Source organism: Eschrichtius robustus, chromosome 11 (genome assembly GCF_028021215.1).
Source record: "Eschrichtius robustus isolate mEscRob2 chromosome 11, mEscRob2.pri, whole genome shotgun sequence".
Classification (NCBI taxonomy): domain Eukaryota; kingdom Metazoa; phylum Chordata; class Mammalia; order Artiodactyla; family Eschrichtiidae; genus Eschrichtius; species Eschrichtius robustus.
The window spans coordinates 106,187,043-106,214,601 of NC_090834.1; the positions used below are offsets into that span (position 1 = coordinate 106,187,043).

At 60.2% G+C, this 27,559-nt stretch overlaps 1 protein-coding gene across 2 annotated transcripts in view; it reads right to left on the reverse strand.

Annotated features, from left to right (window-relative positions):
* Nucleotides 1-229: 229 nt before the first annotated feature.
* Nucleotides 230-27,559, reverse strand: part of MACROD1 (mono-ADP ribosylhydrolase 1) — a 151,820-nt gene continuing 124,490 nt past the window's right edge. The window contains exons 4-11 of one of the 2 annotated variants that reach the window (XM_068555145.1): nucleotides 14,945-14,974; nucleotides 2,180-2,296; nucleotides 1,566-1,687; nucleotides 1,414-1,444; nucleotides 1,155-1,228; nucleotides 685-766; nucleotides 556-592; nucleotides 230-381 (exon numbers count right to left, since the gene is read on the reverse strand). In XM_068555145.1, the coding sequence (XP_068411246.1) occupies nucleotides 588-592; nucleotides 685-766; nucleotides 1,155-1,228; nucleotides 1,414-1,444; nucleotides 1,566-1,687; nucleotides 2,180-2,296; nucleotides 14,945-14,974 (461 nt within the window). In that variant the 3' untranslated portion in view covers nucleotides 230-381; nucleotides 556-587. The remainder of the gene's footprint in view (nucleotides 382-555; nucleotides 593-684; nucleotides 767-1,154; nucleotides 1,229-1,413; nucleotides 1,445-1,565; nucleotides 1,688-2,179; nucleotides 2,297-14,944; nucleotides 14,975-27,559) is intronic. The other variant, XM_068555146.1, reaches the window with a different exon arrangement.

Below are 27,559 nucleotides of genomic sequence, written 5' to 3' on the forward strand. Positions count from 1 at the left end.
CTTCCCCCCGGCACATGTGGGGTCTCGGCCCCCAGGCTGTGAGCTCCTTGGGGGCAGGCCCTCAATAAATGTGAAGTGCTGCTGCCCACCTCTGCTGTCCGGCCCGTGCCTCCACCTGCCTGGCTCACCGAGAGCGCTCGCCAGCCCCTTTAAGCCAAAGCACCTGTCCACACCTGGGCTGCTTCCCTCACCCCCCCCCCCCCCAAGCCAGGGCTGGGACAGTAGGAGCTGCAACAGTAGTGGTCTTTATTAGAATAGAGGCTGCTGAGGGGGCAGGGGGCAGGGGGCGGAGGGAAAGAATAGGGTGGCCAAGCCAGGCCCTGCTGCAGGCTTCCGCGACTTCTTAGAGCTGGGAGCGCGGTCCGGTAGGCCCAGACGAGTCTGTGGGCAAAGCCAGTAGGTAGGTCAGAGCATGTGGGCCATGGGCCTCCCCCAGCCTCCCAGGCTTGCCTCCCTGGCTTCCCTGCGTGGGGGTGAGCGGAGCGCGGGGTGAGCGGGTGTGTTAGTGGGCACGAGGTTAGTGGGCAGCCACAAGGAGGGCCAGGCCCTGCTTACCAGTCCTGGTCAGGGTAGGCGGCGGGCTGCCGTCATGCTGGAAGGCAGAGGACAGTGAGAGCCCGCCCGGGGTGGATGGGGGCGGGGCGGGGCAGGGGCTGGCCGGGGCGCGCACCACGGGGTACGTACCGACGGGGAAGTAATGGGGGAAGCGTTGCCGGTAGATGTTTTCGTCCTTCTCCAGGAACACGCATATGATCAGCCGGTCCACCTGCGCCAGGGCCTGTTCAGCCTGGGCGGAAACCACCCACACCCCGGCTCCCCGGCTCCCTAGCTCCCCGGTCTTAACACCGCCCCGCCCCAGCAGGTTTTCACCTGCCTCGCCCTTGGGGCGCTCTTCGACCTGAGTTTAGAGCTCAGGCTGCAGAAGGGGCTCATGGTGTGGTGTGCTATTGCCTTCTCGCACTACCCTGTGCCCTGGTTGCAGGGGAGGAAACAGCCCCGAGTAAAGGAGAGGGGACGCAGAGAGAGAGCAATGGCAAGGCCTGAACCCCATGTACCCGGCACTCTGCACGTGACCGGTGGGGCTGGTCAGCGGGGCCGGGGTGCGCCCCGCCACCCACCCCCGTCCGGTCCCCTTGGCTGGGCCCAGGCCTCACCTTGTCCTTGTGCTGCTCCAGCCACTCGCGCAACGTGGTCAGCACTACCTCGGCCGCCGCCTCGTTGGGGTAGCCTGCGGACCGGACCCGGTGGGGCGGGAGTTGAGTCCCAAGCTCCCACCCGTCCCTCGCCGCTTCGCCTCGGCTCCCACCCACCCCCGTACCGGGCCCCACCCCTGCCCCGCCCTCCCGGGCCCCTCCCTGCGTCTGGGCCCACCTGCTGCCCACCCGCGCCCTTCCTCCTCTAGACCCCACTCACCAAACACTCCTGTGGAGATACAGGGGAACGCCTGGGGTGGGGGGGGTGAGAAGGGATTGGGGACCGCGTCACTCTCCGCCCCGCCTCCCGCCAGGCCGTGCCCCACCCCCGGCTTCACGTCGCCCCCGCCCCCGCCGCCTGGCGCCCCTTACCACCGAGCGGAGCCGGTGCTCCAGCAGCAGGTCAAGGCTGCTCAAGTAGCAGCTGCGGAGCTCGGCAGCCTGGCTGGCGCTGGGCTCTCCGTGGGCGATGGGTCCCACCGTGTGGATGACATCTGTGGGAGGCGACGAGATCAGACCGGCCGGGGGCTCCGTCCGGTCCTCGGCTCTCCCTCCTGCCGGCCTGGGCCCTGGAGCGGACAGGAAACAAGCCCCCTCCTCCCCAAGTTCTGAGACTCCCCGGGGAAGGACCCCACCCAGGTCGGCACGCAGGTGTACCCTCGAGCCTCAGTTCACGCCTCCACAGACACAGGCAGGCCCACGCTGGGCCCCTCCCCACATCTGTAGGCACCCGGCTGAGGCAATGGGGCGTTGCCTCCTTAGCTCTTACCCTCCCTTCAAGTCCTGGCCCCTCCCCAGCCTCCACGCATCCCCTCCCGCCACCGGCTTCCTGGGGAAGGCGAGGAGGGGCCAGGTCCTGGCACTTCAGAAGTGCCCCGGAGGAGGCCTCAGCAATTCTGTGGGGGGTGCACCCCTGATCCCCAGTTACAGCACTCACACAGGCGCCCTGTCTGCGCCCCACCGGGGTGGGAGTGTCGGGGACTCACACTTGGCCGGCAGCCGATAGCCGCAGGTGATCTTGGCCTTGCCGGTCTCGCAGCTCTGAAGGGTCCTGCACTCGTCGGTGAGGAGGGGTCCGGCGGCCCGGTGGATGCAGCCGTCCACTGCAGGGGACGGGGCAGTGAGCCTTGGGGTTCCCCGCCGCCCACCTGAGCCCGTTTTACAGAGAAGGCCGAGGCCCACAGACCGAATACTCCCGATCCCCTGGCTGTGCTGGGACTCACAGGGCACCTCGCCTTTCTCCCGCGGCCTCCAGACGCTCCCTCACCTCTCCACCCCCTACCCCCACCCCTGGTCCCACACTTGTTTCACGTCTAGGGAAATCGAGGCGAAGACAGGGGCCAAAGCGGGCCCCGGCGGGAGCCGGCGCAGACCTGCCGGCAGGGGGCGCGCCCGGCCCGCCCTGCTCTTTCCTGGGCTCTCGGCAGGGGCGCGGGAGGGGTTGGGGTCTCCCCGGGCCGAGGTGGCTCCGGGAGGCAGGGTCCGGGACGGCAGGAACCGCAGCCCGAGCCGGGCTAGGGGGAAGTCCGCCCTCCCGGCTCCGGCCCGGACGCGCCGCGGGGCCCCGCTACCAGTCGCCGCCTCCGCGCCAGGAGCGCAGAGTCCCAAGGTCGACCTCCCAAGGCGAGGCCCCTCGGACCTACTTTACAAACGCTAAGACCCACTTTACAGACGCGGAAACTGAGGCCACCTAGTTACAAGAGGCAGATCCGATCCTGGCCTTGAGCTAGGTCTTACAGCTCCTTCCCTGCGCCACGCGGGGAAGGTGATACGGGCCGCGCAGGTGTCTCCGGGAGTGCATCCCAGCTCATTAACGAGCCGCCTCGTTAGTGCATCCGGCTTAATTGGGGCCGGACCTGGGCTTGTTTATCCGAGGGCGGCTCTGGGGCTTCGCTAGCGACCTTGGGGACCCGGACCCAGATAAACAACTTGGGCGCGGGCGGAAGAGACTCTTCTCCTGTCCGACCTCGCTCCCACGGCGCTGAGGGACAGGCGGGGTTCGGCCTTGTCCCTCATTGGCTGCCGCACCCTGGTAAGCCCTTTCCCCGCTCCCAGATTGTCCACTGCCTCATCTGAAAATTAGGCACAGTGACCGCGCCCCCCCCGCCCCCCCCCCCCACCCCGGCCTCAGGGGAGGCGTTAACATCCTGGCCAGGAGAACACGACCCACCTCTGGCAGGTCCCCAGCTCCGATTGCACCCTAGGCCTGTGCCAGGGGCTTCTTGGACACCGAGCTCAATGCTCTGCAGCAGGAAAGGACTATCATTTCCTCATTTTACAGATGCGCAAACCGAGGCCCTAGCTCCTTCATCACAGCCCCACCCTCAACATCTTGGCACAGAACCAGGGACACCAGCTGGACCACCCCCTTTTCTTCTGTTTTCTTTTATGCCCTGTGAGCCCAATTAAACCTAATTTTGCGACTTCACTCAGGGATGGCACCAGGCGATTTCCCAGAGCGTCCCAGGAGTGGGGGTGGGCAGGTGGGGTAGAGGAGTTGGGGGAACCCGGGGAGGGAATCTGGGACTGGGTCCCCCGCCTCCTCCTCTCAGGCAGGGATGAGGACGGCGGCACCCAATGGGAGGGGGCGGAGAGTGTGGCACAGTGTGTGTACAGCGTCCACGTGCAGTGTGTCTGTTCTGGGTGGGGGTGCCAGGCGACCCACCCAGCACGGTGTGCCACAGCAGGGGCTGTGGAGCTGGGTAGCCTGGGTTCAGATGCCAGCTCTGCCGGGCACATTTGTGTGACCCAGGGCACTTAACCTCTCTGGACCTCGATTGCCCCATCTGTAAAATGGGATAATACTAGTACCCACCTCATAGGAGTATTGGAAGGATTAAGTTAATTCCTGTAACATGCTTAAGGCATGAGTGAAGGCAACGCCAGTGTTGGCTATTACTAGGTCAGTGAGACTGTACGGGCAGGTGCCCAATGTGTATATACCAGGGAGCGGGGCGGGAGGTAGCGTCCAGGGTTAGCACAGGGACCTGCCGGAGCCGGCTCACCTGGGGACCTCCCAGCCCTGCCCCAGTGGTCTCATCCACTTGGCACCTGGTTGCCTACCATCTCCCCGTGCTGTCCACCCTGCAGGCGACCTTGGCCCACTGTGGGGGCCGTGTGGAAGTGGCGCTCAGCGAGATCTGTGTTTGAGGGACTTATTGTTTCCTGCAGGAGCGGACAAGCCTGCAGCCAAGCGTTTGGGGCTGACCTGGGGGCACGAGGGGGGAGGCGGAGGGAGGAATTGGCGCTGGCAGAGCCCTCGGGCTGGAGTCTCCCGAGCAGCATGCAGAACAGGGCCGGGCCATGTGCAGGTGCCCAGGGAGCAGTTCTCCCAAAGCAGAGCTGAGGGACAGGCCCGGGGTTCCACCCCTGCTCACCCTTCCCCCAAGAAGCCAGTGCCCAGACCGGCCCTGGCACTCAGGGTTTCAGCAGCCAGGCCCCCTCCTGCCCCCGCTCCCTGTCCACACAGCAGCCTGTGGCTCTCCCATCCCTGAGTGCCAGAGGAGGCCCCCAGCCCAAAGGGCTGCCCTTCCCGTGTCTCCACCATGACCTGCACCTCCCCTGGCTCTGACCCCCAGGCCCGGTCCCGGCTCTTCCTTGGGCTAAGCTGAGCCCTGGAGACCGGAAGGAGGAGGCTTCCTGAGGTCCCATCCAAAGACAATGTCCTTCCTCCCCACTCCCCACCTGACCCTGGGGCAGCTGGCCCTTGGGCCTGCCTGGTTAGGGGGTGCCCCAGTTCATACCAATTGACCTTCGGTCCCCTCCAAGGTCAGCCATATCCAAAAACCCTCTAAAGCAACTATACTCCAAAAAAATTAAAAAAAACAAAAACAAAAAACCCTCAAAGCTCCAACTTGACCCCCACCTCACTCTGAGTCAGCAGAAAACCTGGGGTCTCTCCTGGGGAGACTGAGCCCACATGGGTGGTAGGGTCTTCCTCAGATGTCCCTCCACTAAGGTCAAGGCTGAATCCTTCCTCTCCCGGAAGATGGCCCTAAGGCCACTCTGCCTCCCTCCTCAGCCTCTCCCTCGCTCCTCCACCTTTAAGGTCCCAGGTCTGGCTCCTTAATTTCAGCCTCAACAGCTTCTTTTTTTTTTTTTTTTTTATAAATTTTTAAAAATTTTATTTATTTATTTTATTTTTGACTGCCTTGGGTCTTTGTTGCTGCACGCGGGCTTTTCTCTAGTTGCGGCGAGCGGGGGCTACCCTTCATTGCGGTTCACGGGCTTCTCATTGGGTGGCTTCTCTTGCTGCAGAGCATGGCCTCTAGGCCCGTGGGCTTCAGTAGTTGTGGCCCTCGGGCTCAGTAGTTGTGGCTTGCGGGCTCTAGAGCGCAGGCTCAGTAGTTGTGGCACACGGGCTTAGTTGCTCCGTGGCATGTGGGATCTTCCTGGACCAGGGCTCGAACCTGTGTCCCCTGCACTGGCAGGCAGATTATTAACCACTGCGCCACCAGGGAAGTCCCTCAACAGTTTCTTGGTGAGCAAGGCGCTGAGCCATGTACATCCACTGTCTTATTTGGGCCTCACAGCCTGGCTGTGCTATTATTTTTCCTGCTTTAGAGAAGAAGAAATTGAGGCACAGAGAGGGTGAGAGACTTGCCCAAGGTCACACAGCTGGACTGCTCTACTTCCTCTAGGACCATGAAAGGACCTGTCTCTCCGTTCCCATCCTGAGCCTCCCTCCCACCCTGGCTGTCTGTCTACTGTTTGCCCTCCTCACCCAAACACTTTGGGAAGACGTTTTGTCTACGGCTGCTGTCTCCTCACTGCTGGCCCCTGCAGCCTGGCTCCTGTCCCCTCCCCACATCTACATATCCCCCTCCCAACAGAGGGACTGCTTTGGGGACCTTTGGTTGCTGAGCGGTCTGGGACCACTCCTCTTGCACGACTGTTCAGCTGCACCCACAGGCTGACCACTAACTGTCTCCATCCGATCCAGCAAGGCTGCCTTGGAGACCTGCTCTCCCCGTCCTCCTGCCTCCCTGATCTCTTCTGTCTGGGGGCCCTGTCTGCCCTCTCTCTGTTCCAGCCCTGACTCTCCGCCCTGGTCCAGGCACGTTCCCCAGAGAAGCCAGCCGCCCCTGCTTGGAAGCCCACCCCAGCCTCCTGCCATCGGTGTGGCCTCCACAGCCCTGCACTGAGCCTTCAGGAGCATCAGCTCAGACTCAGCCCCTGCCTCACAAGTCCAGGGCCGGGAGGGCGCTGGGAGAGGGCAGGGCCTGGAGCCGGGCCCTCCTCAGAGCCAGTGGAGGTGAAGCAGACAGGCTCCCGTGGGGGCCATTTGCCAAGGCGCTTAGGATATTTTGGCCGCTATTTAGAGTGCTGTAATATTCATGAAGGGAAGATTAGATATTTAAATTTATTCAGCAATAAATGCATCTCAGTGGGGGAGCATTCCTCATGCTAAACAAACAAGCAAGCAGGGGCTAATTAATTATTTACAGGAACACAAGGAGGCCTGTGGCCTGGGGGAGAGGAGGGCAGCTGTGCCCCTGACAGAGGGCAGGAGACCCTGGCTGGCCCTGGGCCTACCACTCCATCTCCCCCCAATTCCCCTCCACTGTCCTGTGGGTCTGGCCCCCCTGCTCGCCCCCTTCTGGGATTTCTCTTTCCAGAAATCCTGCCCACAAGCTTGCCAGTAGCTTTGGGCCAGTCACTTAACCTCTCTGAGCCTCAGAACTGGCCTCAGAAAGTTTGTGGGGAGGACTGAGGTTTGCTGAGAGGTGGCCGGGGGGCGGTGGGAGACTAAAGGCCAGAATTATTAAGCAACTCGTCCAAGATCTCACAGTTACAGGAGAGCAGATGCTCAGAGCCGCTTCCCCAGCCTCCATCTCACAGGAACAGGGACAAAAGCTCGTGGAGGCAAAGCCACTCTCAGCCAGGTGGGGGCTGTGAGGCCTTGCCTGGGCAGCCCCCAGCCCTGCCCTGTGGGCTCCTGTGGGTCCGCAGGGCAGCGGAAGGAGAGGACGGGCCTGGGCAGTGCCCTCCCAGGGTGCCAAGTCTCAGAGCCTCTGAAAGGAGCTCGCTGGGGCTGTGCGGGTCACGCCTCCTGGTAGCAGAGCAGACCTGGCCCCGAGAGACCCAAGGCTCCCTCCCCCCAGCTCTCCCACCCCTCCGCCGGGTCACTTCACCTCCCTGCGCCTCAGTTTCATCTGTACAAGCTCAGTAACAGCACCTCCCTCTGCATTTGGTGTGAGCGTTCAGTGTGAGATGGTACCAAAGGGCCCTGCACGTTATCACATGTCGCCCCATTTTACAGATGGGGAGACCGAGGCACAGACACGGACTCCGTAGGCAGAAGACTCCTCTGTCCCTCATGCTCTTGGGGTCCCCTTTACCCAAGGGATGGGACACACTGCCAGGTGGAAATGTCACCCAGAAAGCCCTGGCAGAGAGAGGGCTGGGGAGGCAGAGGGGTGAGCTTGAGGCCCATGGGGCCAGGGGAGGGGTGCACCTCTCGAGCCCGGGAAGGCACCTGGGTCTGGGCCCTCGGGACCACCTCCCACTTAGACGTCTCACCCCGCAGGCCCCAGGGGCTGGGCGCCCGGCCTGAGAGCCCTCCCACTCCAACCACGTTGGCGCAGCCTGCAGCTGCCGCCCATCCCAGCCACCTGCACAAACGCCAAATGCCAGGGCTGAAAGGGGGCAGAAGCCTGAGCCGCTGCACTGCCAGGCCCCTAACCTGCAGGGGGCAGGCCCAGCCATAAAGCCTGGCCAAGTGACCCAGGCCAGGGCCTCGGGCCCCCTTCTCTCTGGCCCTTCCTACCCTCTTCATCTCTGGCCTCCATCTTCCTCCCAGGCCCAGGCCGAGACTTGGGATCCTCAGCCCCACATGATACCCCATTGCCAGAACTGCCTCGGCCTCTGCCTACACCCTCCTGGTCACTCATTCAGTCAACAAACCCGTGCCAGCCCCCGCTCTGTGCTAGCCTTGGGCTCATCCCACTGTGGGGGGCGGGATGCAGAGCCCACTCTCGCCAGGACCCACCCTCGAGGGGCCAAGGCGGGTGGGTGCCCCAGGGAGAAGATGGATGAACGACAGCTCCGCGATGTGATCTGAAATTCATTACGGGGTGAGATCAGCTCCTTAAATGGGGATTTGAAAACATTAGGGCTTCATTATGTACACAACGGCAGCACCTCATTCATCATGCAAAAATCACTCCCGTTATTAAAAATCCCTGTGGCAGCTGCAGGCAGGGGCTTGGAAGCATCTTGCCCGCTGGGGGCGGGGCACGGGCCCCAGAGGCCGAAGCTGGCGTCCCCGCCCTTCTCTCTCCCACCCAGGGAGGGCTGGCTGAGGGGTGGGGGTGGGGAGCGCGGTTCAGCTCAAGGGACTTGGTGCCTCAGTTTCCTCATCTGCAAAATGGAGATGCTAACGGTACGCGTGTCCCACGGTGCTGTGACGGGGGTGAGATTCTGCAGGGAGAGCCCAGCAAGGCCCTGGCATCCACGCAGGGAGCGCTCCACACGTCTGGCAGCTGTTAGCACCTCCTCCTCCTCAACTGGGGCCTTTACTTGGGGGACCGTATCACTCCCCTGCTCATGAAACCTCCCATGGCTCCCACAAGTCCATGAAATAAAATCATCAACGCTGAGCAAGGCTGGGGCTCCCTCCGGCCTCCGCCTTAGATGACATCCGGCCTCCACGTGCCTCCCCCACCATCCTCGACACAGGCATTGGGCAGTGGGGAGGTGGACCCGCCAGGCGCCAGGCCCTGGGTGAGGGAGGCGAAGTGCGGCTCTAATATCACCGCAGTGAAACGGCAGAAGGAAACAGACTCCAGAGCCAGAGGAGAGGGAAGGGAGCTGGGCAGGCATGGTTGCGGTTCAGGGTTGGGAAGGTGCCTCTGAGAAGGTGGCATCTGAGCAGAGCCCTGAGTGATGAGAAGAAAGGCTTTGGGGAGGTCAGGGGAGGAGGGGTCCAGGCAGAGGGTTCAGCAGGGCAACAGGGGGAGAGCTGCATCAGCAGGAACCATTGCAGTGGGAAGGTGCCAGCAGGGCAGGAGCGTGGTCTGAGATGGCCTCTGGGGCCCTTTGCTGTGCCCTCGTCCAGGAATGCCCTTCCCCTCTCTGCCGCAGCATGGCCCCCTGCCCCAGACAACTTCTGGCCACACCCGCCCCATGCACCCCCCTGCCGCAGCCTGGCACGGAGCCGTGCTCAGGATTGGCTGGTCGGCCCACACAGCCTGGCCTGGAGAGGGCCACGGGGGCCCCCTGTCTGCCTGCTGTGCCAGGCCCCAGCTAATCGGAGCAGAGCCGGGAAGCAATCACAGATCAGCGGCGCTGGGCGCTGGAGATAGTGCCAGGTGGAGGTGCGCGGGATGGCAAATGAGCTGGGCAGAAGTCGAGGCCTGAATCCTGAGGGCGAGTGAGCAGGAGAGAGCAAGAGGTGGAGAGAATGCACGTGCCGGAGGAGCCGGTGTGGAGGAGAGAGACAGAGAGATGGAGCGAGAGTGAGACGGCAAGAGACAGACCGAGTGGGGGCGAGGGAGACTCAGACGGAGACAGAGAGAGGAAAGAGGGTGCCCCCCGCCCCCTGGACTCATGGGTCCCTGTGTGGAGAGAGGAGAGGCTGGGCCCCGGGTGGCAGGTTCTGCCCGAGCCATGTGCCTGTGTGGTGGGTGGGGGAGGAATGCACACAGATACCTGGGCTGTGGGGAGGCGCCCCTGGGCATGGCTGGGTCACCAACAGGTCCCCACTGAGCACCTACTGTTTTCCAGGAGGTGGACAGACAGACGCCCTGTGCATGCCCCTTAGTGGGGGAGTCTGATGGGGAGCAGTTGGTACTTAATCACACGAACAAGAGTCTGATTTTCAAGGATGACAGAATACTGGCCCAAGAGGGGCAGTGGCTGCTGTGTCCCAGTGCCTGCTGTGTTCCAGCACTGAGGACAGTGCCAGGAACGTGGCAGGCCCCTCAGCAAATAGAGCAGTGTGTGGGCGTGTGTGGGCGTGTGTGTGTGTGTGGGCGTGTGTGTGTGTGGGCGTGTGTGTGTGTGTGTGTGTTGGGGGGCTGCTGGTGGGAGGGGCTGCCCTGACATGGAGATAACTAGGTGGGAAGGTGTGGTGGGCGGGCACAGGAGCAGCATGTGCAAAGACCCTGTGGCAGGAGAGGGCTATGCCGGGAGCCGAGCCACCTCTGGCTTCTCCCTGGTGGGAGATGCCTGGGACCCTGCAGTGTAAGGGACGCACACGTGGACTTGCAGTGTGGGCATAGGGTGGAGGGCGTGCAGAGCCGATAAGCAGGAGGGCAGGGTGGCTGCGCCCTCACAGGCCTGCAGGTTTGGGTGGCCCGCTGACCTCCGGAAGGGAGGGTCCTTGGCAGTGGCTGTGTGTGGACAGGGCTCCATCCTGCCCTGCCCCTGCCAGGGACCTGCCTGACCCCAGCCGCCCACCCCTTGGGCTGGCCCCCGGGGCTCTGGACAGGCGGGGGCAGAGATGGCCGCTGCAAGCAGAGGAAGGCGGCCCTGAATTAATCTGTCACTAAAGCTTGGCCGTGGCAGGCGCAGTCATGACTTAGATGAATAATTGAAACGCTCCGATACATTTATTATCCCTTTAGTGCGAAAGTGGCAGAGAAAGACGAGGGGTAATTGAAAAAGAGTGCACAAATCTCCACCAGAAGGCTGGCTCCTTATCGCCGAGTAAACATTTCAGTCCCAATAAACAGGAGAGACACGCGTCAGGGCCCTGTCGATTCCCATCCTGATTTAGGGCCCGCCTCCCTTCCTACCATACAATAGGAGAGTGTTTGTTCACAAAAATTTTTTATCGAGCCAGTAAAAGGCTCTCCAGGAAGGAGGCGGGAGCAGGAGTGGGTCTGGCAGTCCCCAGGCCTGAGGGTCCGGCTGGGTAGCTGCCCCAGCCCTGTCAGGTCTCCCCACCGCAGACACTGGGCTCTCTACCTGGTGGGCCTCTCCATCCCTCTGTACCCGACGAACTCCTATGCAGTCTTTGGGGCCCAAGTCAAATGCCCCCTCTGTTGGGAAGACTTCTACCAAAATGGATCTCTTTGAGGGCAGGGTCAAGTCCTGAGTCCCAGGGTTTGACACAGGTGCCCTCCCCGGCTCCATATACACACACACTCAGAAAGAGTGCTGGGAAGGAATGGGGAGTGGGGGGCCTTCACTGTGTTATCACACCACCTACCTTGGCCTCAGGGCCTGGTGGGTGCCCAACCCCAGTGAGGCAGGCCCAGGGGCCCTGGACCCTTTGGGTTAAGTCCTTTTGGCCCCAGTGGCCCCTGGGGGTTCCCACTGAGGTTTAGGGTGCCAGAAGACTCCCCTACATACTTGCTGTAAACACTGCGGTTCCCTGCACCAAAGCCCTGCAGGCCAGCCTCAGCCCCCCTTTCAAGAGCTCCTTTCTGAACTGATAGCTACCCTTCCCCAACAGGACTGTATGAGAACCCCGGGGCGGGCTGTTAGTCCCCAGCTCCTAGGGCAGCACCCAGCACACAGGGGTGCAACTAACCACCCCACAAAGGCTGATCTAGGGGCTTGGAATCCCCTGAATCCTGTTCCTGGGGAGAGTATGTTCTAGTGGGGAGAAAGGCAATAAAAATAAGCACAAAACACAAGCATGTTGAAAGGGCATCCGTGCTCTGGGAACAGGCACAGGACAGGGGAGAGGATCAGCATGGAGGGCTGGGCTGGCTGGGGGAGTTTTCAACAGAGTGGCCAGGGCAGGCTGAACGGGACCAGTGCTTGTTAAATGCATGGGTGGTGGCTGGATAGGTAAATGGGTGGTGATGGGAAGTTGGGGGTGGGTAGAGGCCTGAACCCCTGCAGGGCTGGACTTGGGAGAAGAGGGCACCTGGGAAGACCAGGGTCTGTCTGGGTAGAGTTAGATGGGGACCCAGACCCCCCAGTCCCAGGCTGCCCCTGCCTGTGCCCTCCCTCCTGGCAGGTCGGGGCGTTAAGGCTGGATGGACCAGGGGGCGGTAGAGGGTACAGGTGGCAGATGTGAGAGCAGAGGACATCCCGGGGGCCCAGGGCCTGTTACCATTCCCAACCCAGGTGGGCGCCAGGCCCCCCCAAGCCCCAGCCTCTCCCTGTCCCCTGTCCCCTCCCTGCCACCTCCGCCTTGTTCCAATCACATTAGCAGAGTGACAGCCCCAGTGAGCACTGGCGGCGGCTCCATAAATCTCGGCCGGCGTTAAAAGGCTGGACTCCGGGCCCACTTCCTCCTGGGTCCTGGCCCACCCCATCCATCTCTGCGTCGGTCAGGCTGCGCTTGGGGCCTGCTCCAGCCTCCTCTCACCCTCAGTGCTGCAGGAAAGGGAGCTAGAGGGACCCCACTGGGCCTCCCCCCTCAATCTGGCCAGAGCAGCTGTCCTTTGACCTCCCAGAGTGAGGTCACCAGGCCATCTATGAGCCACTCCCTGCCCTGCCTGAAACCTCAGTGGCTCCCACTGCCCTCATCAGCAAGTCCTTTGCTTGACATGTAAGGCCATCCCTGCCTTTACCTGTAGTTCATTCGTTCATTTATTTATCAACCATTTATTGAGCACCGACTGTATGCGCCAGCCCCAGTCCTAAGTGCTGGAGATACAGTCATGCCTTCTGGAGCTATCATTCTCAGTGGGGAGACAGCCAATAAACAATGAACATAATAAACAAGTAAATTATATAGCACATTAGGAGAGAGGTGCTTGGAGGAAAATAAAAACTAGAGCAGTGTGAGTGGCCTGGGGAGGTGGGGCAGGGGCAGGGAGCTGTAATTTCGAGGGGTCAGAGTGGGCCTCACTGAGTAGACGGCATGCAAGTAAACACTTGTAAGAGGTGAAGGGAGCAGCCACATGGCTCTCTGCGGAAGAGCATTCGGGGCAGAGGGAAGAGCCAGTGCAAAGGCCCTGAGGCAGGAGTGGGCCAGGTCTGTTCCAGGAACTGCAGGGAGGTCGGTGTGGCTGGCACAGAGTGGAGAGGGCCAGTCAGTCTGACAGGTGGCTGGAGACCCTGTGGGCCGTGGGAAGGAGGTGAGGTGAGAGCCTTGGCAGAATTTTGAGCAGAAGAGGGGTGATGACCTGACTTAGGACTTATAAGTCCCATACCTTTCTGTGATCCTTTGCCTTCCTAACTGAACGGCTAAAAATCCAGCTCCGCACGTGGTCTCTGAGGCCCCTGAGTCCTCTCCCGTCTCCCCTCCTCCCGGCTGGGCTCCGACCACTCCAGTCTTCGGAGTCTCCCTGAATGCCCCACGCTCTCCCTCACTCCAGGCTTCACCTGTGCCGTTCCCTCTGCCCAGCACACCCTTCCCACTGCTCTTCACCGGCTGCCTTCTACCCATCCCTTGGGTCCCAGTGGAGGCACCATCTCCTCCAGGAGCCTCCCTGGTCCCCAAGCCCGGACACTGAGGCTGTACTCCTCACTGAGCACCCGGCCCAGCCCTCCCCCGTATCGCACAGACCACCCTGTGTCGTGGTGGTGCTCCTGTCTGGCCTGTGAGCTTGAGGAAGCAGGGACCAGGCTCCTTTGGTGCCCGGCAGATCTGTCCAGGCACTTGGCTCAGAAGAGGGTCCTAGATGGGCCTGTCTGTGGACCCCCAGTCCCCAGTGAAGCCACCTCATTCTGTGAGGCCGCCAGGGTAGCTGTGACCTCCACAGGGACAGCTGGAGGAGAAGCAGGGGAGGGAGGGAGGGAGGGAGGGAGGGAGGGAGGGAAAACGTCTCTAAACACAAACAGGCTCCCCGCGCCACCCCCGCCCCCCATCCTGCATCCTGGCCGGTCATCAACAGCTCTTAACGCTGCTCTTATTTATTCCTGACCTTCTATGCCCCTTTTATTTTTCCCCTTTTAAAACCTGGCCTGGGCCCCGCCACGAGACTGCCGTAAGCGCACCCTGGGATTTATCCGACGACGCATTAACCCCTGACCCTAGCTCACCAATCGTACCGCTGCCTGCACAGACAGCGGGCGGCCCCGCCAGCCGGGGGGTGAGGGGCTGGGGCCGAGCGGCTGGTGTGGCCAGCCTGTGCTGGCCTGGCCGGGCCCCGGGGCCATAGGGGCTGTCCCCCCGCCCCTCCCCGCCGGCACCTGCTGACCTTGCCCTGTGCCCCTGGGGGCCGGGCCCACGCTGACTTCCAACGCCCTGCCCGCCTGGCCTGCCGGAACCCCTGCTTCCTGGTGGTCCTTGACAACAGTGAACACACACGCATTGCATTCTCGTGGGCTTAACCGTTGGCGGAGCTCCCCCTGACTTAATGAGAACTTGTCCTGGCGGCAGAGCCGCCCTGCGAGGTTGCAGGGCAGAGCAGAGACGCTAATTTTGCCCTCACATGTGGCGAAACTGAGGCCAAAGGAGCGCAGGGCTGGCCGAGGGCCCGTGGGCGTCAGGGGCAGGGCTGGGCTTTCCCCACCACACCTGTGCCCCGGCCCCGCAACGACCCGGTCCCAGGCCCAGTCCCTTTGAAAGCTCAGGGGGCCCTCCAGCCCCCAGTTACAGACCAGGAGGCCTCTGCTCAGAGGGTGGGGACCTACCCCAGTCACCCGGTGCTGAAGCAGCCGGGCCTGCCAGCCAGGTGTCCGGCTTCATCCACAGTGAGGGCGACGCCGGGCAAGGCCGATGGGGTGGGAGGCGGTAAAGAAGGGCAGAGATGGAGAAATGGGAACGGCGCACCGTGGGGACCAGGGGGAAGGCTGCGGGGAAGGCGCATGGCAGCCAGCTGGGCTCCGCGGGTGGAGGGGCCAGGAGGAGAGAAGCAGACCCCCAGCCAACCCCCAGGCCGCAGGAAGGGCGTACTCACCGCCGCCGCCTCCGAGCAGGGAGCTGTTGGCTGCAAGAGAGAAAGACGAAGGCGGTCAGTCGGGGAGAGGTTGGTGGGGCATGCAGCTGCGTGGAGGGGGCGATGGGGGGCTGCCAGCCAGGCCCGAGGGCCAGCCCGGGTCCCCGGACACAGGGTCCCTGAAGCAGGGGCAGATAACCAGGAGGCGGAGGGGGCTGGGACTTCCTCTCCAGCTGAGGCTCCCAATGGGCCTGGGTTTGGTAGGGTGGTGGGAGTGGGAGGCACCATGGTTGGGTCCGCTCACCCCGGAAGCAGCTGCATGTGGGGTCTAGAGTGGCAGACGACCCTCGGCCGCACGTATCCTTCATTCACTCGTTCTTTCTTTCTTTTTTTTTTTTTTTTTTGGCTGCACAGTGCAGCATGTGGGATCTAAGTTCCCCGACCAGGGGTCAAACCCGCGTCCCCTGCATTGGGAGCATGGAGTCTTAACCACTGGACCGCCAGGGAAGTCCCACGCTCATTCTTTCTTCCCACAGGGTCTCCCGAGCCCCTCTGTGCCAGGCCTGGTGTAGAGATGCGGAGCTCACAGACCGTGGGGGACACAGAGCTGCAGCCACTAGGAACAAACTGCATCACTGCAGCCGTGGTAAGTGCCGCCCAGGGGATGACTGTGAACCAGGGCTGGGAGCATCATGGACGACAGCACTCACGTGCGAGGTCAGGACCCCACCCCGGGGCAGCGCAGGGAGGGCCCAGGGCACTGGGACTGGAACCGGACCGGAACAGATGGGTGACTTGTGAAGGTCAAGGAAGAGAGAGGGCTCCTCAGCTCCGCCGGCCCCTGGCCCCCTGCACCCTCGACCAGAGCTGGACCGCCAGCTGCCGCAGCTGCCCTGTCCATCTCGCTCTGTCTGGCCAGCTGCCCTCTCCGGCCTCCCCAGGGGCCGACGCAGGGGCGAAGTGAGGCTGGCAGCCTCTCCATCAGAATGTGAGGGCTGTGCAAGTCAGCGCCCCCTCCCAGCCTGGCCTCCAGCTTCCGGCCACACAGCTGCCTCTGTGTGAAGCACTGATGCTAATGAGTGCAAGTGATGGGTGAGACAGGGCAGGTGCGTTCCCCAGGCCCCGGTGTTGCCCGGTGGGGAGATGGGTCAGCTGTGCCTCAGCCCCTCTGGCCCCATGGGTCCTGGCTCCCAGGCGGGGCCTCCAGCTCCAACACTGCTGTGGCATCCCTCCCTGCCTTCCCAGGTCCTGTTGCAGCCCCTCTGTAAGAGGGGGACCCGGAAAAGAGCCCAGGCCAGGAATGGGGGCCGTTTGTGAGCCGGCCCAGCCGTAGGCCCGGGGTGCGGCGCGGAGGCTGTGGGCGCTGCTAAGCGGTGTCGGGTGGCTCTGAGTGGCTGGTCTCCCAGAGCTGACAGCTCTTCGCTTGGGGGATAATTAATTCCACAGCCCGAAAACCCAGGGCTGCAAGTTGCCACGTTACTTGCAAGATTAATACAAGCAGCTAATTAAGATGGAGAGGCGAGGAGCGGCTGGGCGCTCCCAGAGCAGCGCTGGGGGGCCGCGGGGAATGTGGGCGGAGGCGGGCTGAGCAGGCGGGTGAGGCAGCCAGAGCCGGAGCCGGAGGGAGAGCGCGAGCAGGAGATGGACCACGCGGGACACCCAGGCAGACGTGGCAGGCCGCTGGGGGCTGGGCCCGCAAAGGCTTGGAATGTGGCCTCTGCCCCAGGAATGCACGTCACCAATGACCGAGCGAGGGCTATTTGCCAGGCACAGACTGACCCCATTTACTATCATAACAAAGCCACAAGGGCAGTGCTACTGCTCCCATTTTACAGATAAGAAAACCAAAGCTCAGAGGTTGAGCTGCGTGGCAGCAGGATTGGAACGGGCTCTGTCTGACTCCAAAGCCAAGCCACAAAGCAGGCCAACCTTGAAGCAGACTGCTGAGGGACAGTGGGAGGGAGGCTTCCCCGGCCCCGCCCCCGCCTCCCCCCCCCCCCCGCCCCCCAGGGCTGGGGCCCGCCTCCTCCACATCGGGCAGAGCACACAGTAGGCCCCTCTGATGCAGTCTTGACCCGCCTCCCACCCCAGCAGGTTGGCTGCAAAGATGAGGGGTCGGACGTCTGGAGAGCTCTGCCCTGGAGCCAGCGCGGGAGACCCAGGCATCTTAGGTCGGCGCGGGTCCAGCTCCCGGCCCCCTTGGCTCCCAGGGCAGTCCTGGCGGCTGTCGGAAGCTGCCCTCCACGGCCCTCCCCTGCCTCCCCCCATCACCTCTCTCTCTTAATTAACACCGGCCACAAACGAGCTGGCTCCCGCTGGTGGAGAGCTCAGTGTCAAATGCACTGGCAGCGAGCCTCAAAGGGGCGGGAGGGGAGGGGCGCCGACCTGCTGTTTTGCAGGCCCCTTTGGAAGGAGATGCCAACATCCACCTGCTCTGCATCCCCTAAACCCCACCGAGTGTGGCCCTGCCCGGGTGAGGGGACTGGGGTGGATTGGCCCGATGTCTCATCCAGGGGCTGAGGAGGGAGGTGAGCCTGGGGCAGAGGCTGAGCTGGGGGAAGGGGGGGCCAGGTAGCCAGGTGGCATTACCTGCCACAGGTGGGAGAGGGAGGTGTGGCCCAGCACCGGGGGCTCAGACTCAAGCTGCACGGAGGACCCGGTCACCAGCCTGTCCCCAAGTTCAGCAGGTATCCCAGGAGGCCAGTCTGCAGTATCCCCTTCCCCCAGCCCACCATGCCTGGCAGTCCCATGGCGGGGCTCAGGGGGAAGGGCTGCAATCTGATGGTCTAGACCCCGTTCTCCTGCTCCTCTCTCCCTTAGGCCCCTGTCTGGCCCTCTCCCCAGGGGCCTGGACACCTGGTCACATGGTGCCCCTATAGGGATGCCCGAGGCACTCACAGTTGGGAGGATGGCCTGGAGGCTTGGGGGGAACATGGAAAATGGGGAGCAGTACCAAAGATACCACAGGCAGTCCCCTGGGTGTACCGCCCAGCCTCCCATCCAAAGCAGGGCAGTTTCAGGCCTTCCTGCTCCCCGGCCCGGGCTGGCCCTTCCCACCTCACCGGCACACTGGCCTTGAGTCTCCAGCTCCTCCCCTTTCTGCCGCCCCGCCGCCCCCATGCTCCCCTCAGTTTGGTTTGAGGCTCTAAATCACAACTGGTCATTAGTCCATTTTTCCGATGAGGAAACTGAGGCTCACAGCGTGACTGGTGAGGGGAGGAAAGGAACCAGGATGGCTGGTTGTCACACCCATTTTCTTAACCCCTGCACCCTCCCTCTGTCTGAAAGGGCTTCCTTGCTGAGGCAGGGTGATGGGCGAGCAAGACGTGGACGAGCACTGGACCTCAGGTCCAAACCAGAGTCTGTAACACAGCCCCACCCAAAGGACCCAAACCTGCCCCAGCAAAGCAGGGTCATCAGGCTTGTGAGGCAGGGCCCACGCCTGGCCCTAGGGTTTGAGCGGGGCTTGAGGCTTGTTCTGGCTTTGTGGTGGGCGTAGGCTCCTGGGCCAGAGTGTGCGCCTCTGGGGCTGTGAGATGCCTGGTCCGACGCCTGCCATCCGAGTTGGCTTGTCGGCCCCCATGCAGGACGAGGTGGTCCAGCCCTGCCGCGGCCCCTGCCCGTGGACGTGCCTGTGCCGTGCTCTGTTGGACACGATTAACTGGCTAGGAGCCTCAGTGCTGTGCCTGTGACCTTGGGGTGGAAATGAGGTCCACCCCAGTCACTGCCAAATCCTCTGTCCGCTGACAGCGGCCAACCAGGCCAGGGGCTGGGGCTGGGGTGCGCTGGGGGCATCGCTCCCCGCCTCTCACACATTCTGCCAGCCCTTCCCTGCCCCCGCACTGCTGCTCATGCAGTGCAGTCCCCCGACCCCCATTTCTCCCTTGCCTACTCTGCACCTTTTCAGGCCCGGGGCACCTGGGGGGGGGAAGCCCCTCCCCCGACTCCCAGCACCTGTTGTCCTGTGGGTGGGGGAGAGCTGCTTCCCAGTTTGTGCCCCAGCTCCCGGCCCAGTTCAGGGGCTGGAATGTGGCCACCGCCTGGTGAAAGGGAGAGGGCCAGACCCGGAGTGCTTGGCCACTGTCACTTCAGGGGACCCAGCAGCCAGCCCCTCTGTCACTCTCTGCACAAAACATTTTAATTGGGGACTCCCCTGGTGGCTCAGTGGTTAAGAATCTGCCTGCCAGTGCAGGGGACATGGGTTCGATCCCTGGTCCGGGAAGATCCCACACGCCGCGGAGCAACTAAGCCTGTGCGCCATAACTACTGAGCCCACATGCCACAACTACTGAAGCCCATGCACCCTAGAGCCCGTGCTCCGCAACAAGAGAAGCCACCACAATGAGAAGCCCGCGCACTGCAACGAAGACCCAACGCAGCCAAAAATAAATAAGTAAATAAATAAATAAAGATAAAGAAGTACTAGGGGGTCTTCCCTGGTGGTGCAGTAGCTAAGAATCCGCCTGCCAATGCAGGGGACACGGGTTCGAGCCCTGGTCCGGGAAGATCCCACATGCTGCAGAGCAACTGAGCCCGTGCGCCACAACTACTGAGCCCATACTCTAGAGCCCACGAGCCACAACTACTGAAGCCCACCTGCCACAACTACTGAAGCCCACGCACTTAAAGCCCATGCTCTGCAACAAGAGAAGCCACCGCAATGAGAAGCCCGCGCACTGCAATGAAGAGTAGCTCCCGCTCACCGCAACTAGAGAAAGCCCGCGCACGGCAATGAAGACCCAACGCAGCCAAAAATAAATGAATAAATTAAAAAAAATTTGTTTAAAAAAAATAAGTACTAGGGATGTAATGTACAACATGATAAAAAAAAAAAAAACCATTTTGCTTGGGTGCCAACTGTGTGCCAGGGGCCACCAAGGGTACCCAAGTTGAGTCGAGGGGAGTGTGTAAATGTCCAGGTGAGGAAGGTACCAGAGCTGGAGCAGCCTGGAGTCTGGGGGCTTCACAGAGGAGGCGGCAGCACACCTTGGAGGGAAGGAAGGACATGCAGGGAAATGAGTCTGAGCATTTCCCTGGTTGGACAGACGGGGAGCCACAGGGGTGTCTATGCTGGGGAAGGACGTGGTGGGCTTTGCCTGACTCTCCACAGGCCCAGGGAGGATCAAAGGGGCCAGAATGTGGTTGAACCAGGGCAGCAGCAGAACAGGGATGGAGGGAGGGGGAGGCGAGGGGAGAGGGCGGAGGGGAGGGGGACACACAGATACATCTTCCTCTTCTTTTCTTTTGGGGCCACCCCCTCGCAGCATGCGGGATCTTAGTTCCCGACCAGGGATCGAACCCAGGCCGTTGGCAGTGAGAGCGCTGAGTCCTAACCACTGGACTGCCGGGGAATTCCCTCCTCTTCCTCTTCTGGTTGCTCCCCACTGCACACCCCCTCCTGCCCTGCCAGGCAGCACCTAGAGTGGCTCCCACTTTGAGGGCCCAGGCAGGGAGTAATAGGCATGTATCTGGGGCTCATAATACTTTTAGGGACCATGAAAACGTAATTTCTTTTATTTATTTATTTTTATGTATGTATGTATTTTTGCGCTTTTTATTTTATTTTTTATATTTATTTATTTGGTTGTGCCAGGTCTTAGTTGCGGCAGGTGGACTCCTTAGTTGAGGCATGCGAACTCATGGTTGCGGCATGCGGACTTCTTAGTTGAGGCATGCATGTGGGATCTAGTTCCCTGACCAGGGATTGAACCTGGGCCCCCTGAATGGAGAACGTGGAGTCTTAACCACTGTGCCACCAGGGAAGTCCCTAATTTCTTTTAAAATCAGAAGACGGGCTTCCCTGGTGGTGCAGTGGTTGAAAGTCTGCCTGCCGATGCAGGGGACATGGGTTCGAGCCCTGATCTGGGAAGATCCCACATGCCGCGGAGCAACTAGGCCCGTGAGCCACAACTACTGAGCCTGCGCGTCTGGAGCCTGTGCTCCACAACAAGAGAGGCCGCGACAGTGAGAGGCCCGCGCACCGCGATGAAGAGTGGCCCCCGCTCGCCGCAACTAGAGAAAGCCCTCGCACAGCAACGAAGACCCAACACAGCCAAAAATAAATAAATAAATAAATAAATTTATAAAAAAAAAAACAAAAAACAATACCAGGGGAATAAAAATAGAATCTGGGTAATAAAGTCTAACCTTTAAAAAAAATAAATAAATAAAAATAAAAAATTAAAAATTAAAAATTAAAAAATTAAAATCAGAAGAAAAAGTGAACTTTTAGGTTGAAAACAAAAGTTATATATAATTTTAAGTATATATAAAATATATAATATATATAAAATGTTAATAAATTCGTCTTTATGCCAACAAAGTCATACAATTAACTTTTATTTTTGTAGAGGAAGGGCCCACAGTGGCAGAAGGGCCTGGGCCTGGGCCAGGTAAGCTCTGTACTTGCATGAGCTCATTTAATCCTGACCTTGTGTGGAAGACACTATTACTAACTCATTTTACAGATGAGAGAGCCGAGCCATGGAGAAGGATCTTCTCACTATGCAAATATGAGCAACTCATGTGTTACCCCCAGCTTCCTGGTTAAAGGTCCAAAGCCCCCTTTTGCTCTCAGGATAAAGAACAAGCTGCTCCCATACCCCAGGCCCATGACCCTGCTGACTCATCACCTTATCTCTGTCCTCTCTCCCTCCCATCTATCCCTCAGCCACACTCCAGGTCCTCAAACTTGTCCCATTTCCTCCGGCCCCAGGGCCTTTGCATGGGCTGGTCCCCTGCCTGGAGGAGACCCTCACCATCTCTGGCCCTGAGAGCCGGCAGTGTCTGGAGCTGGTCTCCGGCTACACCCTCCCATGGGCCGTGAATCACTGCCTCCAGCATCCTTACCTCCCAGGTGAGCGTCTACTTTGCTACCCTACCCCCCCAGCCCTGAGTGTCTCGTCCACAGTGCGCCCCCAGCGCCCAGCACAGAGCCCAGTGCACAGCAGGCACCCGCTAACAATACACTGAACAAACCTGACAGGTTACGATTGTGCCCAGAGTCACTCAGCCAGGCCGCATGGGGTCCCCTGGCTCTGAAGGAGAGGCTCTCATCCACCAGGCCTCACAGAAGAGCCCACCTGGGGGGGCCCTAAGAGGCAGGATCTGGGGTGGGGGCCATGCAGGTGACAGGGCTGGTTCAAGGGCAGTGACAGGAGGTGGTGTAGGAGCTGCCTAGGCTTTTCCCTGACAGGGACTAAATCCTCCAGCCCGGGTGGGGGAGTGCCAAGGGAGGGGGCGGTGGGCCGTGTGGGCCACCACAGAGGAGACTCGGTGACCCGAGGAAAGCGCTGAGCAGGTTACTGGGCCAGGGAGAAGCTGGGTGAGCGGGCACAGCAGTGACTTTGCAGCAGGCACGGCCCCTCCGGGTGTTTCCGGAGGCTGCGGCTGCCACGTGGCCTCATCCTCGCCTCCAAGGCCTGAGAGGCTGCCGGCCAGGCTTGGGGTGGGGGGACTGCTCCCCCAAATCACCCAGCCCCTCTCCCTGGCCCCTTTCCTCCACCCTCCCCTGTAAGGCCAGATCTCAGCTTTCTATCATTTGACAAAGGCACATCCAGCCCCTGTATGTGCCAGGCTCTGGGACACAGACCGGCAAGGCCCTGCTGGCACAGATCTCATCATCAGGCAGGGAGACAGTCCAGAAACAGCCAGATAAACTTGAACAAGAATTACCATTAGCGCCAGAGGTTGTGAAGTGGATAGAAGGGAGGAGAGAGTGGCAGGCAGGTGGGTAGGGGCTCACCTAGAAGGAGTCGGGGACCCGCTGAAAAGGAAGCCACTTGTGAGGAGCACAGGCCAGGCAGGGGCTGGCCTATGCAAAGGCCCTGAGGCAGGAGCCCGCCTGGTGGGTTTGAAGCACAGCCAGGAGCCGCTGTGGCTGAGGCAGAGTGAGTCGGGGAGAGAAGTAGGAGAGAAGGTCAGAGGGCAAAGGGGGCAGGAGGGGGACCAGGGGGCTACTGCACTTTCCAGGTGATCCCTTCCCAGACCTCCTCCTTGGTTCTCCCCCAGTGTCTGTGCGTCCCTGAATAGCCCCTACAATTCCACTGCACCTGCCCCATTCCTGGCCTGCCTCTGCCTGGCCGAGCCCCCACTGCTCCCCTGTGCCCCGGAGTCCAGCACAGCGCCCGGCACCTATGAGGTGACGATTGACTGACGGCCCGCGCGATGGAATGGAATGGTGGCCCCAGCCCCACGGGGGGTTTGGGGGAGTGGGCTTTGTTCCCATGAAGTCCTCACCGTTTCCTCCCCGAGTTCCCACAGGCCTGCAGTGGGTGTCCACATTACTTGAGGGCGAGCCGTTTAAAACAGGTTTTAGATTAGAAACGTCCCACAGATGGAATAAAATGTGAAATGTGCTGAATTTCTGAAGAGAAAACAATAGACTTCAAAGGCATCTCAAGCTGTAAGAGCAGTTGCCGTGTTTGACAAGCTCTGTCTCCCAGGCCAAGGTCACTGTCCTGTGAGGTGAGGCTGCCTGGTGGAAAGTGTGAGGCTTACTGGACATTCCCCAGGCTTGGGGGGCCCTCATAGGGGGCAAGGGGCTCACACTTATTGGCACCAGGCTACCAGACCTCTGCTGATCAGCTCAACATGTGTGTACGTGTGTACACACACCCCTTCCTGCCCTGTTTACAGATGGGGAAACTGAGGCCCAGAGAGGCAAAGTGACTTGCCCAAGGCCACAGCCCTCATCGGAGGAGCCAACGTCCTCGTGCTTTGCAAGGTCTGGTCCTGTAACCCTCAGCTGTGACCTTGGGCCAGTTGCTCCACTCCCTGGGGCCTGAGTTTCCTCATCTGTGGGGTGGGGAGGTCAGTTAAGTGAAGGCCTTTGGGGCATGGATGATAATGTTTAAAATGCCTCTAAAACTGTTACGGCGTCATAGAGCTTCGTGATGGCATTGGGTGCAGGAGCTGGGGTCCCCAGCTCTTCCCAGTCAGCCAGGGAGAAGGGTGAGATCAGCCTGCTGACAGGCTGCATTAATAATAATAACAACAATAATAATGACAGCAGCTTCTTCTCATCAAGGTTTGTTCACCAGCCTCCTAGGGAGAGCCATGGGGACCTTACTGGATGCACCGCTCCATTTTACAGATGGGGAGACTGAGGCTCAGATAAGTGCCTGGCCCGAGGCCACACAGTGAGGGTGGTGGAGATAGAATTTCAATCCCATTGATCTGACTCTGGAGCCTGGACCACTCAGCATCCTGCTCAGCCAGATTTGGCTTTTTTGCCTCCAGGACCGAGCTCCTCACTCCATCTTCTGTGAGCAGAGCCCTGAGATTTCCCAAATCTGTTGGGAGTTGTACCCAGCTGGGCTCCCTCTTCCAGAGTCTCCCCCTCAGCCTCCTCCTTCCCACTGGCCCTGTGCCAGGCCCCCCCCTTCCTCGGCTCTCCTGAACCTCAGATGGGCCTCCCTCACTCCTGCCCCTTCACCCACGTCCATTCTGGTTCTGCAGTCCCCTCCCTGGCCTACCCCGGGCATCCCACCCCCATGCCTCTCCCTACAAAAGCTGCCCAGTCAGCCATTTAAGCTCAAAGCAGGTGACTTGGCTGCGGTTCCTGCTGGCCTAGGCCCCTCCTTTGTCCCCTCCTGCCTGGGTTCCTTGGGCTCTGCCCCTGGAGACCCAACCTCCCAGCTGGCGGTCCCCAAGCTGGACCCCAAACTCTTGGATCCCACCCTCCCACAACACCCATTCTCCAAGCCCCCTGGACACCTTCCACATATTGGTATTTTGTCTTGCAAGAAATTCATGTTCATTGCCCCAAATTGGATAATATACATAAAAAGCAAAAGAAAAAGTGAGTCACCCATTAGCTCATTGCACAGATTTGGCTAGCCCCCGTTCACATTTTCCTGGAGGAACTTTTAGACTTTAAACAAAAACAAAAAATAGTTAATAACACATTTATCGAGCAAATTCTTTGTGCCAGGCATTGGGCCAAATATTTTCAGTGGATTCTTTCATTTTACCCTTCCCTCCCTGGAGAGCCTAATGAGAGGGTACTATTATTTTTCTCACTTTACAGATGAGGAAATAGAGGCTCAGAGAGGTTGCATGACTTGCTCAAGGGAGCCAGGCTTTGAATCAGGCAGTCTGATTTCTGAGGGAGTGCTGAGTCTGCAGTGCTGTGGGACCCTGGCTGCTGCCTGGGCCTCCCCTCCCCCAGGAGCCAGGGGTCCCAGCGCTCAGCGTCCCACCATTAGCATAACCACAAACATCCCTGAAACCCAATTACCAAGAGATGACTTGGGCCCCAGCCAGCCGGGCGGGCACAGTCTCCAGCCACGCAGGAACGAGGGGCTGGGGCCCAAGGGAGCCCTGGCGGGTGGAAGAGTGGACGACGAGGGGAATAGGCTCTGGGGGAGGGGCCTGGAGAGGCTGCTTCTCCACTGCTCCCAGGGCGGTGTGGGTGTGTCCTGCAGGCAGCCTTGACCCCCTGCTCAGCCCCAGCTGGAGAGGCCCCCCTACCCCTCAGGAAGGGTCACAGGTTCCTCTACCCCCAGCTTGCTGGGTGATCCCAGGCAGCCCCTTGCCCTCTCTGAGCTTCAGTTTTCTTCCTGAAAGGAGAGAACCAGGGCTAATGGAGCAGAAAACAAATGACGGCCTGGGAGGAGGAAAGAGTGCAGGTTCGGAACAGCAGGGCAGGTCTGGGGCTGCATTTCTAACTTCCCCATGAGGTCCAACCACCGTCTCCTCCCACCTGGGCAGCTCCTCTGCTGGCCCTCACCCTCCACTCCGTCCTCTTCAGCAACCGGGGCTCCTTTTCTATTGAACACACACACACACACACACACACACACACACACACGGCCCCTTGACCCACCAACAGCCCAACAAATACAATGTCATAGAAGAGCTGAAGCCCTCCCCTCCCCTCCCCTCCCCGACAGAGGAACCCACCACCCTGAATCGGGCATGTATTTTCTTTAGAGTTTTACTATGTATACCCCTCAACAGGCTATTACCCAGGTATTCGTGTTTTAATTTTTTGTTTTTTGGATTTATTTAATTAATTAATTTATTTTTGACTGCGTTGGGTCTTCGTTGCTGCATGCGGCTTTATCTAGTTGCGGTGCGCGGGGCTACTCTTCGTTGCGGTGTGTGGGCTTCTCATTGCAGTGGCTTCTCTTGTTGTGGAGCAGGGGCTCTAGGCGTGCAGGCTTCAGTAGCTGCGGCACGTGGGCTCAGTAGTTGTGGCTCGCGGGCTCTAGAGCGCAGGCCTAGTAGTTGTGGTGCACAGGCTTAGTTGCTCCATGGCATGTGGGATCTTCCCGGACCAGGGCTCGAACCCGCGTCTCCTGCATTTGGCAGGTGGACTCTCAACCACTGTGCCACCAGGGAAGCCCATCGTGTCTTAGTTTTATATAAAGTGGAACTCTAGGATTGGCTGCTACCCTTTGTGGAGGCTTGGGAGGCTTATCCGGCAGGCCCAGCCTGCTCTGGTCGGTCTGCTTTCACCGCTATGTAATATTCCAGGCTGGGACTGTCCCACACTCTTCCACCCGTCCTCCCACTGACCACCAGTCAAGCGTGCCCAGTTTTGTCTCTTGCAAACCCAGCTGCAGTAGCATCTTGCACGCGGCCCGTGAACCCATGTGCTGGAATTTGTCTCCTATACGCCTGGCAGTGGGACTGCTGGTTGTGGTATATGCACATCTTTAACTCTACTAGTTATTGCCAAATTGTTCTCCAAAGTGGTTGTTCAGATGATCGTTTTAAAATATAAATTAAATCATGTCACTTCCCTGCCTAAAACTCTCAAATAGCTTCCTATTACACTTAGAATAAAATCCATACTCCCCTCCACAAATGCATGGCTGCATGCCACGCTCCATTCTCCCCAATTTCCTGGACTTCTTTCTCTTCCTTGGATAGGGCTGGCTCTTTCATGCCCCAGGGCCTTTGCACATACTGCTCCCTCTGCCTGGCACACTCCTCCTCCATCTCTTTCCAAACTGTCTCCTGCTCATCCTTCAGGTCTTCAATGAAAATGTCACCTCCACTGAAAGTCCTCCCCTGAAGTGCCTCCCACCCTGTTCCTCATCACCCTGTTTATTTCCTTCAGAGGGCACGTCATGGTCCTGTAGTGATCCCGTCCTCTCATTTATTTGCTGGTTTATTACCAGCATGGCAGCCTGTGGAAGAGGGCCTGGTCTGCTCTGGTCATTCCTGTGCTCCGGAGGCCAGCACGGCCGGCACTGAAGCTCTGCTCTCAGTGACATTCATTCATTCAGCAGATGTGGCTTAAGCCCCATCTGGTTGAAATGTCCAGAGGGGAGTGAGCCCGAGGTGAGGGCAGAGAGGTAGCCAGGCCCATGGGGCCCTGAGCCTTCTCGCACGGCCATGGGGAACTATGGCAGGTGCTAGAGTGAGGGGGTGGCAGGGTCAGGCTTGCACTTTAGAAGGCTGCTCCTCAGAGCTGAGGGGGAGCAAATTGGAGGGAGTGGACCTGGAGGCAGGGGCTGGAGGGACGGTGGTGGCCGAGGATGGGTTGATGGAGGGCCAGGAAGAGAGGCGATGCTAAACCCACAGGGACCAATTAGAGGACCACGGGAGACAGGATTGGATCGGGCACAGGACTGGCTCAATCCAGTCGATGGAAGGAGCACCTTGGTGTGAGGAAATGGCAGG